A 12,747-nucleotide genomic window follows, 5' to 3' on the forward strand; every position below is an offset into this window, starting at 1 on the left:
AAAATATTGATTAGAAGTCTCTTGCAGTGACAAGCAACAAGTTTGAAGCACTTAAATTCTCAGTTTCTCAAGAAAATTAATGAAGTCAACACTACTCCTGCTACTTTAACTGAGGAAATAATGAGGGCAGGCCTTACCACTGTCATTGTTGACAATTTTAATATTTTAAGAAAACTACTTGCCTAATTAAGAGCATTATCAGTACTCCTTTATGTTACTTTGAGAATGTTAGTAGATTGGAATTTTTTTCTAGTTTGAAAAAGGCAATAAATAGATAAACAACTGATTCAGAAAAATGTCTGCTTGGTAAAGCAAATGGGAAGTTTTATGCTCTTTCAGTGGTAAACTAGGACCTGCTATAGGATAGCTGAGCTATCATGTATCGGTTACTTGATACAGCACCAGAAGGCTTGGACAGACATAGGAACACTGATTGTCTGATTGCCTTATTGTCAATCATTTTATCTACTTGCAAATCCAGTGAGTGCTACTTAGAATAATTTTTACATTTAAGCCAATGAAATAATAGAATCAGAGAATGTCTTGGGTTGGAAAGGGACCTTAAAGACCATATAATTTCAACCTCCCTGCTGTGGGACACCTTTCACTAGATCAGGTTGCTCAGAGCCCCATCCAACCCAGCCTTGAACATTTCCAGGGATGGGGCAGCCAAAGCTTCTCTGGGTAACCTGTTTCTGTGCCTCACCACACTCACAGTAAAAAATTTCCTCCTAATATCTCATTTAAATGTATGCACTCTTTCAGTTTTCAGCCATTCCCCCCTGCCCTGTCACCACATACTCTTTTAAAAATCTCTCTCCCACTTTTTTGTAGGCTCCCCTCAAGTACTGGAAGGCTACAATTAGGTCACCCTGAAGCCTCCTCTTCATTCTTATAAAGAAAATTATTTTGATTTATAACCAGAGCAAAAACATGTACTAGACAACAATGCATTCTCTGGAAGAACTAAAACATCTAACAACCTAAAAACCTTTGTAGGAATTAGAAAGTTTATATTTTATCACTGCAAACCCAATAAGAATTTGTTCTATAAATTGCCAAAGTAAATAATTAACCATATGAATAACTGTCCATATAAGAGCCAAGAACCTTCTTCCTTACTAAAACCAGTGTGATCAATCCACTAATAAGTGAACAGACAGAGAGGGGGAAAAATATAAAGCTGGGTTATGATTTACCTTGGCGCCACATTCTTCAATTCTGCTTCAGGGATTTACACTCATTTGCATCCCCATCTTTATTTATACTCTTTAAAAAAGCTGATGACAGATAGACATTATGGTACAATGAAAGAGACCCATAAAAATTAAATTAGAAAAGATATACAAAACCCTAGACATAAGCAAAATGCCTCATATACGGCCCTGTAAACCCACTGGTGCTGTATAGTAATAGCTACAGTTATTAAGAAAATACTTCAAAATGAAATAAGAAGTAAAATAATCCCAAGATGAGCAGTGCTGCCCAGGTCAGACACAGTGCTGGCCTCTATCTGGTGAGGAAATTCACTTCTGTAGACATTGTAGTGTCTGTGCTATAAAGAAGTAGCATGAGTAGAGGCAGTACTTTCTAGGAGACCCAGCCTTATGAAGTTCACCATATTGCATAAACCAGTGGTTTTATATATCCTGTTGTATCCAAGGTCCATATATCTCAGCCACTCTGAAAGTGATGATTGTTCCATACTCTTTTTTTCAAGCAGTCAATGTTGTTTTATGCTCAGCTGTGGGAACTTCCTTTTTAAACCTACAACACTTTGCTAGTTACCATGGCCAAGTGCAAATACTCTCAACCAGGTGGCCCCTAACCCTCCTCCTCACAGCTCTCTTTAACATAACCTTGAAGCCAGTGATCCAGAAATTTAGGCTTTCTATTACCTCCTTAGAGACCAGCCACAAGTCTGCTTTATAATTTTTCAGTTGAGGAGTTTTTTTTCCCCTTAAAGGCCTGATCAGGAAAGTAAACACCAGCTCCTCAAGGAACTCATCAGTACAATCCCCTGGGAATCTTTCTTCAGGGTCAAGGGAACAGAACAGAGCTGGCAAATTTTTAAAGACATCTTCATGGAGCACACAAATTAGTGACCCCCAGGCACAAGAAATTTGGCAAGGAAGGCAGGAGATGGGAATCACTAAGTCTGCACCTGCTGGTGAAGCTAAAGGGCAAAAAATATGTGCACAGGCAAAGGAGACTAGACAGGTAACCTGGGAAGAGTATAGGGATACAATCCAGTTGTACAGGGATGGGGGGAGGAGGCCAATGTGAAATTGGAGCTGAACTTGGCAAGGGATGCGAAGAATAACTGGAAGGGGTTCTACAGGTGTGTGGGGGCTTTTTACAAGAGCATGTAGTGACAAAACAAGGGGGAATGGCTTCAAACTGACAGAGGGCAGGTTTAGATTAGACATTAGGAAGAAATTATTTTCTGTGAGGGTGGTGAGGCACTGGAGTAGGGTGCCCAGAGAAGCTGTGGATGCCACATCACTGAAAGTGTGCAAGTTGAATAGGGCCCTGAGCAACCTGGTCTAGTGGAAGGTATCCCTGCCCATGGCTGGGAGGTCAGAACTTGATGGTGTTTAAGGTTCCTTCCAACCCAAACCATTCCACGATTCTATGAAATGAAAGCTTTGTCCCTTTAACAGAAGCTGTTTAATCAGCTGGATACTGGCAGAAAACATCCTGAACATCTCCTTCAGTTTCTAATTTAGAATCACAAAGTGCATCATCAGCTATTCAGCAGGAAACAGCAGGAAAGCTTACTTGGGCTTTGAAGTACTCATCTGCTCTGTTAACATGCAGACCATACAGAGTATATAGCAATGCAGTGTACCCCAAAGGATGATGAGAGGGAAAAGCAGGCAGAGGGAAGATGATTTTCAGAAAGATAAAGGTCAGGAACTCCAGGGACAGCCATTCTTTTGAGGAAATCCAGGTTTTCTCTGGCTTCCTCTAAGAACAGCATAGTTTCAAGCTGCCTTTGTTTAACTTAAAATGCCCACAGAATCAAAGGAACCATAGGCCATGTACTACTGTATTAGAAGTATTCCCACCACTAGGTGTCAGCCCAATTTAACATATGCACAAATTTCTCTAAATAAACTTTTATTTTGTTATACTTAAATACTTAATAATGAAAATATTTTTTAAAGGCAAGTAGAGCACCTGCTTTCAGAAAGGTACATTTCATAGAATCATTTAGAGTGGAAAAGTCTTTTAAACCTATCCAGTTCAATCATTAACCTAGCCCTGCCAAGTCCACCATTAACCACGACCCTAAGGGCCACATCAACGTGTCTTTAAATATCTCCAGGGATGGTGAATTAACCACTTCCCTGGACTGTCCATTCCAGGGCTTGGACAACCCTTTCAGGGAAGAAATTTTTTTCAATTTCCCATCTAAACCTCCCCTCACACAATTTGAGGACATTTCCTCTTGTTCTATCACTTGCTACTTGGGAGAAGACATTGACCCCCACCTGGCTACAGCCTCCTTTCAGACAGTGGTAGAGAACAAGGTCTCCCCTGAGCTCCCTTTTTGCCAGGCCTGAACACCCCCAGCTCCCTCAGATGCTCCTCATAAGACTTGTGCTCCAGACCCTCCACCAGCTTCATCACCCTTCTCTGGACTTGCTCCAGCACCTCAGTGTCTGTCCTGCAGTGAGAGGCCCAAAATTGAGCACAGGATTTGATGTGCAGCCTCACCAGGGCTGAGTACAGGGTACCCTGCCCTGGCCCTGCTGGTCACAATACTTCTGATCCAGACCAGGATGCCATCGGCTTTCTTGGCCACTTGGGCACACACAGGCTCATGTTCAGCTGCTGTTGACGAGCACCCCAGGTCCTCTTCCACTGGGTAGGTCTCCAAACACTCTGCTCCATCCTTCAGCACTCCATTGTTGAGGGGTTGTTGAGACCAAGGCGCAAGACTCAGCACTTGACCTTGTGGAACCTCACACAATTGTTCTTGGCCCATCAATCCTGTCCAGGCTGTCCAGTGTCCTCTGCAGAGCCTTCCCACCCTCCAGCAGATCAACACTTCCACTTTGGTGCCAACGTGTCGCAAACTGACAGGAGGCACTTCATCCCCTTGTGCAGATCATTGATAAAGGAATTAGACAGAGCTGATCCAAATACTGACCCCTGGGGAGCATCACTTGTGCCCAGCCACCAGCTGGATGTATCACCATGCACCACCACTCTCTGGGCACAGCCATCAGCCAGTTCCCTACCCAGCAAAGAGAGTGCCTTCCATCCATTTGGAAGCTGGGGAGATGGTGCACCTTCACTTACAGAGAGCAGTGGATAAGTATGGGCCTATTCACAGTACTTAATCTTTTTAAAATTTAAATCCCTGATAGCTAAAATGAGAGCTGAAAAGGTTGAGGTAGAATACCTGCTCTGCCACTGTTTTCTGAAGCAATGAATTCATTAACACCACAGAGCCCCTGCTGGTTACGACATAAAAGCAGAGGGACCATTTATCAGCATTTTGTGCAGGGGTGAATCAAATAACTGTCATATCACTTCTGAAAAGGCTCTGTCTGGGCACTTTCTGTCATTCAAATTAATACCACCCCCTCTCCAGCTGCAGGGTTAAAACACACAGAGTGGGGATGCAACAATGGAAAGAATATTTATTCAGAGTATTATGCCTTCAGTGATAAATATGCATGGGCTCTTCAAAGCAGATTTCAAAACCAAAAAAAGGTGGTTATAAAGTCTCACGTAATTAAATTTTCATTCTCCTCTCTGGGGGAAGCATGATGAGACAAAACTGAATGTGAAAAAATGGACCTGAGTGACATTGCTCTCTGTCAGAAAGAGCTTGCAGAGGAGAGTCCTCAGGCAATACCTAATACAGCTTCTGCAGGCTCACCAGGTGGTGTAAAGCACTGCAAAGAAAATAATGGGAGAGCAGGAAGAAGGAGAAAAAAACCAACAAAAGACAAACAACAACCAAAAAACCTCAGGGAAAAAACCAAACAAAAAAACATTCAGAACCTCCCCCACAAAAACCCAAACTCACTGTCTCATACAGTCCGTCCCACAAAACCAAACAGAAAGAAAATCCAAAGAGAGTTCAGCCCCCAAAAAGCCCAACTGAACTAGCAGGGATCCAGGGAAAAGAACTGTTCCAGAAAAACACCTTCCTTCCCAGCAACACAGAAACAACAGCCTACAGTCTTTCCTTGCACACAGCCTCCCTCTCCTGTCAAAAATATGAAGTTTCAGTTCTGAAAAATACTTGTATCACACTGCAACATACAGTCCTTTCACAGCTGACCCAGAATCCCTCTCTACATCCGATATCTGACCCTATAAGCACCATAGAGCATTTAAATCAGTGTTAACACCAAAGCTAGGAAGGGTGAAGAAATGAGGGACCTGCTACACAGCTGATAGCAAAAGCCAGTCAGAGATGGCTAATATCAAGGACAGAGTGAATTAAAACATGTAGCAGAAAATTTTATTCCAAACATGAAAATGTGTGTAGACAAGAGAGGGAAATGGGCCCAAGACAAGAAAATTATTTTCAGAAGAGACATTAGTGAGAACAGAAGACAAAAATGGCCCCTTAACAACCCAAATCAACCTGGAGCTCCAACCTGGATTTCATTTCTAAAACAAATCCTAGGAATGGGATGAGACTTAGGCCCAGACAGGGGCCATATCTCAGACAAAAAAAGTTCTTGAGGGTCTTCTAATGCGTTCTCTAGCAGCTTGCCTTTTCCTTTGGAGTCCTCTTTGCAGCCTTATTCCAACAGAAGCTCCTATCCCAATCAACTTCTGCATGGAGCTAAAACAAAATACAGTTTCGTTACAGCGAAATCTAACATTGTGGTCACTTAGAAAGTTTCTCTAAGGATCAATGCATCCTCTATTCATATATTACACTGATTTCAAGAAAATATAACAATATGCATTATACTTTGGATGATGAGGCCATGGAAATTGCTAAATCAAACCAGAAGACTGTATGATGTGAAATTTCAGCCTGTGGCTAAAAAGAAATTGAGTCCCTGTCCTTGGAGGTGTTTAAAATAAAATGCTTAATGTGACACTTAGTGCCATGCTCTAGTTGAAAAGGTGATGTTAGCCATAGGTTGGACTCAATGATCTCAAAGGTCTTCTCCAACCCAGTTGATTCTGTGACTCTGTACAGTCTTTTCAAACTATGTGCATAAAACAACACAACACACTAGAGCTGATAGAGAACAGAAGACATGGAATGAACACACTGAGACCCAACAGAAAAAGAACAAATTGTTTAAATTAGTTAGAGATCTGGGGCCCTTTGTTGTGGTCTTCATGTAAGCCATCCACACTCACTGAAGGAACATTAGAAAGAGGTCAGAAATATATGAAACTTCCAGAGCAGAAAAACATTTAAGAGGTGCTCCAGAGGTAAAGTCCTTTGCCCTTTTCTCATGCAAAGAATGACATTCAGACAACTACACTTTACTATCAGACCTCAATTTTCCTGCCAGACATCAACACAAGACAGCTCAGACACAATCTCTAATCACTTCTACAGATCATACAATGGTTTGGGTTGGAAGGGGACTTTGAAGACTATCTCATTCCAACCTTCCTTCTGTGGGCTGGGATACTCTCCACTAGACCAGGTTGCTCAGAGCCCCATCCAACCTGGCTTTGAGCATCCCCAGGGATGGGACATCCATAATTTCCCCGGGCAGCCTGTCAGGAGTGCCTCACCACCCCCACAATAATGACTTTTTCCTAGTATTCAACCTAAACTTTCTGGTTTTGAATTTGAACCCTTTCTCCCCATTCATTCTGGTGAAGATACATTAATATCTTCATTGGATTTTCCTAAAAAAATCCAGGAAAACTACAATATAGATGCTTACCAAGATTACCTCATTCTTTCCATTCTCCTCTTATCTAAGTAGTTAATGCGCTTCAGGAGACTTTTGCCAAACTCTACCAGACTTCCAGAGACTTGGCAGAAGCTGCCATCGTCTCCAACTAACACTCCAGGGAACTGCTACCTGCAGAGGAATGAACCTTGGGAGACATGTTGGAAGATCAGTGTTTGAGATACCTGATCTCTAGAAGTTAGTTCCTGTATTTCTTCAGGAATCTCAGAAACACTAGCACAGTTTTCTATTCTTTGCCAATATAAGTGGAAAGAAGAGGAAACATTAACTCAGGCTCAAGCTATCTAGCTCAAGAATCTACAGTAATTGCAACAAATTATTTACTGAAGGAACTAAGAGTGATCCAGGACTTCGAGCCAGCTGTGAGCTGGAACAAGCAGAGAGACTTCAACTATACAATATTTACTGTCAAGGTGCACAGAAGATACACACTGAAAATTTCAGACATCTGGTTTCAGGAAAGAGTAATGTGGTGGGGGCCAAAAAGGACTGTGGTGGGTTGACCCCACTGGAAACAGCTTCTCAGCAAAGCCACTCTCTAACTCACGTTCTTATCTAGAGGAGGGAGAGAAAACATTGTAAAAGGCTCTGGGTCAAGATAAGGGCAGGAAGAGATCACTCACCAATCAGCATTACAGGCAAAACAGACTCAACTGGGGGAAATTAGTTTATTGCCAAACAAATTAGAGTAGGGCAATTAGAGGTGGAAATGAAGTATTAAAACACCTTCACCTCACCCCTCCCTTCTTCCCAGGCTCAACTCCACACCCTTCCACAGGGTACAGCCTTTCAGGAATAGACTACCTCAGTGTAGGTATCCCACAGGGCCACACATCCTCGCCCCTCAGAACTCACCCAATCCAGAAACCGAACCCACCCAATGCCACAGCGCCCCTTGGCCGGTGTTTACAGCGAGGCCCTGCTGGGCGGACCCGGTCCGGCTCGGCAGCTCCATTGGGCAGCTCTTTCGTCAATCACTGTGGGGGGAGCTGCCCGCGGGTCTGTTCTGAGTGCCGGGCGCTTGCGCGGGGCCCTCGGGCGTTTCCCAGGGGTTACCGGGGGCCACCCGCCCGCCCGCGGGGCCGGTCCTTGGCCGTGTCCATGGAGCGGCGCCGTGGGAGGGGCCGGAGGCCGCGGCAGGGGCGGCTCGGCAGGGCCGGGTGACGGCGGCCGGGCGGCGGCACTGCGGGGCTGCAGCAGCGGGACGGGCCCGCACCGTCCAGCCCAGCCCAGCCCAGCCCAGCCCTGCGCTCGTCCCGCCGACCGGCGGATGGGCACAGCGAGGGCAGCGGCTCGGCCATGGCCAGCGGCGGCCCCGAGGAGGGGGAGGCGGTGGCGGGGGAGGAACAAGCCCTCAGGAAGCTGGTCGTCCGGCTCCAGAACGTCCAGGAGAGGAAGCGGCTGGAGACGCTGGTGCAGACCCTGAGCGACCTGCTGGAGCTGGCGGCCCGGCAGAGCGGTGAGCGCCCTGCCCTGCCCTGCCTTGCCCTGTCCTGTCCCGCCCGCCGCCGGTCGCTAACACGGTCTCTCTGTCGCTCTCTGTCCCCCCACAGCTCCCCGGCTCTTCAGCGGCAAAAACGTCCACGTGCCCCTGCTGCTGGTGGTGGATCTGTACCCGGGAGCGGCGGGCGTGCAGCAGGTCAGGGGCCGGGCGGGAGCGGGGCCGGGGCCGCTGCCCAGCTCCGGCTGCGCTCCGCGGGATGAGCGAGCGCCGGGCCCTTCCCGGGATAAAAGTTCTTGTTCCGCTTGTTGATTTCTCCTTAACTTGCCGTGTGTCTCCTGGGCCGCTTCGCGAAGTGCTCTGAGCTGTAGAAGGGCGCTGTCACCGCTGGCATTTAAAGGGACCAAGCGTTCCAGCTTATTGCAGACGCCACTGGCTGCGCCTCTGTTTTTACTGGCAGAAGGAGGCAAAATAGGAAATAAGAATTAAGCCATGTGAATACTTTGTAATGTAGGGTTCTAAATTACCAGTGTTATCGAATATAATTTTGACGTGTGCATATTGAATTTTGCCATGGTTAGACAAACTTCTGAAAAGCATGATTTTATACTATGAATTCGTATATGTGTAGCTGTATCCTTGAGACTTGTGCTAGCACACGTTTTTAAAGGTGGGGGGAATATTTTAGCTAAGAGTAAGTCCTGCAATTTAAGGTTCTGCCTACCTGCTCCTGTAATTTAACATTGGCCCATTTGGACTAGGTGTGGCACTTGGACAATTCGATGTTATACTTATGGTACAGCTGCCAGACTTGTCATACAAAGCAGCTCCTTCCTGGCAGGCACATATTAAATATCTGACTATGCTATGCATAGAGGATATTTATAAGCTCCAGATTTCTCTGCAACTCGCTTGATGCTTTTTTTTTAAATTATTAAGCACTATGAATATGAAGCAGCAGTTTTTTTTCAAGATAAAGCTCATTAGTTTATAAAACCTCTGCCCAGAAGTCTAAACTTGGAAGTAAAACATCAATCATAACAAGAAGTAGGTGTGAAATGATAGCACAAGACTCTCAGAATTGCATAAAGAAGACAGTGATTAACTTTCATTTTAACTCTCTTAAAATACTTCATTCTAATGCAGAATTTTAAAATTAATTTTAATCTTCTACCTGCCTACATTTACAGTCATACAGTGTTTCAGGTCAGAAGTTCTGGACCTCCTTTGCATTACTATGTTGTGTTGCAGTGGGAAATTCATAGCCAGTGCAAAGCTCAAATCCCATTCCTCATAAAATGTCTTGGGCAGCTCTTCTTTCACATTCATTTCTGATATTTACAAACATTCACACTGTGTAAGTAGATCTCTGTCTTCTTGCTTCATTCACTGCTATTTCTTTGTAATCTTTGTGAATAAATTATCACTTTACAGTGGTGGGGAAGTAATGAGGTCCTGATTTCAGTGCAGTCTCTTTGCACTTCTGATGAGTTTTTATTGAATGAATAATTAATCATCCTCCTTTTACTTTTGGTATTTTAAAAAAATTGACTCACATAAGAGAAGAAACACAGTCAGAGACATACCTGAAGTGAGTATTTTCTTCACTCCCCTCCTTAACTGGTTACAAAGCATTGTGGGTTGATGTTGGAACCCTAGATGCTGTTCCACTAACTTGTACAGGGTTAATTTAGTAGATCAGTATTGCAAGTCTGGCCCAAGTCAGACTGCATCCATAAACCCTGCAAGCTCCTTCACCAAGAGGAAGGTACTGGTGTGGAAAGCCAGTAGTTCCTGTAAGTAAAATATGTCTTTAAGTAGATAGGGTAGTTTTCTGCAGTTTCTCTGGCAATGATTGGAGCAGCTTAGAAACTCTAGAGCAAAATATGAGTGCACTTGAGTAAAGAGCAATCAGCAGAGCTTTATTGTCTTATGTAGATGGTGGGAGCCAATGTAATATAAATGAATTGCATGCTAGCAACAAAAAGGATCAGATTTAAAAATAATGAGTTTCATTGCTGCTACCAACTGTTTCTGAATATGGGGATCTGTTTAAATCTTTATAAGGACATCTTCTTTTGCTTTATTTCCCTTCCTTGTAACCTTTAGGATTTCTGTTTTTTAAAAGACCCTTGCTTTCTTACTTAATCTTCAAACAGCTAAAAAGCTCTGTTACCTCAGGTTGTGATTTTAATGTTGTAATATAGTCCACATATCAGCAGGTCAGATGTTTCCATTAGTCTTCTCTGGATCCACAGTTCTGATAAATATTTGTCAATACTTGGAGTCCTAACAATCCAAATAAAAATGTTCAATGGGAATATAAAATTCATCAGAAACAGTTAATACAGAAAGGAATTTTCTAAAGTAATTAAGCAAGTAATTTGCATCAGATTTTCAATTTTATAAGAACAGTTAGGATGCTCTTATAAAGTGTGACTTCTAAAATAAAATGTTTTCTAAGGAATAAGCAGTTTATCAATTGATAGTCACCTCTACAATGTTTTTGAAATTTGTACCTGATTGACTGTCACCAATAAACTCTATTTTGCTTGGAATATGGAAAATTAGGAATTATATATCTTCATCTTGGACTGATGCTTACTAAGGCTATTCATTGTACCTGCATTTAGTTAGGACTCAGTCACACAGACCAACCTGAATGTCCATGGTAAGTGATTTGTAGTCTCATGCAGGGCAAGGCAGCTTGCTGTCCAAGGAAGTGTATGGAAACTGGCTAATAGTCAAGCTCAGGCTGCAGACATTGAGGTTATAATTGGCTTAAAATGTTTGTTTCTGCAAATCTAAACTGAAACAGAAACAAAAGTACTGCAGATCTGGGCTGTGCTCACACTGCAACCAAGTATGTGAAAGAAGTGGAATTCCGGTCCCCAGGGAGCTGCATCACCTTTTGCACACTCTACAAAGCTGTCAGGAAAGCTGTCTAAATTCAAGCTCATGCTGTTCCTGTGGGTGACTCTACACTACCAGGCTTGTAATTCCATGTCTCTAGTCTTACTGATTGCAGGGTTAGGGATCGTGCACTTTATATGAACTTTGCTGTTAAACTCTTTGGAGGTAGCCATTTACATTCCTGTTGTTGGCTGTCCCATCTTGACCTCTTTGCTTTACATTACTCTTCTGTGAAAAAATGATCCAGTTATGTATAGAGTCTTTGTGACATATTATCTTCTGCCTTGACTCTATTCTTAAAGCACAGAGGCCTGCTTCCACCTTTTTATTTACTTATAGGCTCAAGAAAACTCACATGCCTTGTTATAATTCCTTTCTGTAAATCTGCTTCATCTTGACTTTTGACATTTCACAGTTCACTACTTTTGTTTCAATACAGAGGGATTTTCTTTATCAGTTGTTTCTTTGTACAGATTTTGCTTACTGCTTCCTCACTGCAGCCTGTGCAGTCATATCAGCCTGTAAAAATTCATAGGAGAGCAGATTTCTCCAATACAAAAGATCAAAGAGGAGCGTTTTTAGCTTTTGCTATTATTTACAGATGTTTGAAAGTCAAAGAATTTGCATTGGATGAAATAGGTAGTTATTAAGAACAAATAGATTTGGTTTAGTTGTCTTTCACCCCTTATGATCTCAAAAACATCTACTGCCTTCATTACATTTTGAAAGTACACACTACTGAGAGTTGATGGCAAGAATATGAAATGTGTAGTAATTGTTTATGTATCTCATCCCCATTTTAAACACTGAGGGCCTTTAAAAACCTATACTTTATCCTTACAATTTGCAATTAAATAGCAAGTTCTTATGAAAACACACATTTTTCATTAAAATACACCTGCAATAGTGCAGCGGTTTTTCCTGGCCAATGATAACATACTGTGGAGCACATCTTTCTCTCTGTCAGCAACTCATTTAACTGTGTGCCCTTTATCCTCAAGCAGTGCTGAAGCAAATTGAGAGTGATGTGTTCCTGCAAGCAATGCAATCAGAAACATTAGCATATGTTTTACTTCCCTCTTTTAACTTTCCATGCCATTTGTCTTGTGTTAATTAATTTTCCCCTACTGATTTAGCTAGGTAACAGAACAGCTGTCTTGCAAAAGTTGAGGATATTAGAAGACAATGTAGAAGTTCCAAGCAGAATATCTATTCTAAAATAGCTGCATTTTTGTTTTACAGATGGGCTGGTCACTTCTTTGTAAATTAATAGAAATTTGTCCAAGTACTCTACAAAACATAGCTCCTAAGGATGTTGGGAAGGACTGGGAAGTACTGGGTGTTCACCAGTAAGTATTTTGTATACAAAGAGTCTGCCAGAATACTTGGTCATTTTGGAAGCTTATATATGCAATGAAATATGTAAAGTTATTACATCAGCTTTTTTTGTGCATTTCTTCAGCCTTCAGA

At 42.8% G+C, this 12,747-nt stretch overlaps 1 protein-coding gene across 1 annotated transcript in view; it reads left to right on the forward strand.

Annotated features, from left to right (window-relative positions):
• Positions 1-8,222: 8,222 nt before the first annotated feature.
• LRRK2 (leucine rich repeat kinase 2) overlaps positions 8,223-12,747 on the forward strand; it is a 63,762-nt gene continuing 59,237 nt past the window's right edge. Inside the window, exons 1-3 of the mRNA XM_066550802.1 lie at positions 8,223-8,382; positions 8,477-8,562; positions 12,520-12,626. Coding sequence (XP_066406899.1) covers positions 8,223-8,382; positions 8,477-8,562; positions 12,520-12,626 — 353 coding nt within the window. The remainder of the gene's footprint in view (positions 8,383-8,476; positions 8,563-12,519; positions 12,627-12,747) is intronic.

The sequence above is a fragment of the Molothrus aeneus genome, chromosome 5 (assembly GCF_037042795.1).
Source record: "Molothrus aeneus isolate 106 chromosome 5, BPBGC_Maene_1.0, whole genome shotgun sequence".
Classification (NCBI taxonomy): domain Eukaryota; kingdom Metazoa; phylum Chordata; class Aves; order Passeriformes; family Icteridae; genus Molothrus; species Molothrus aeneus.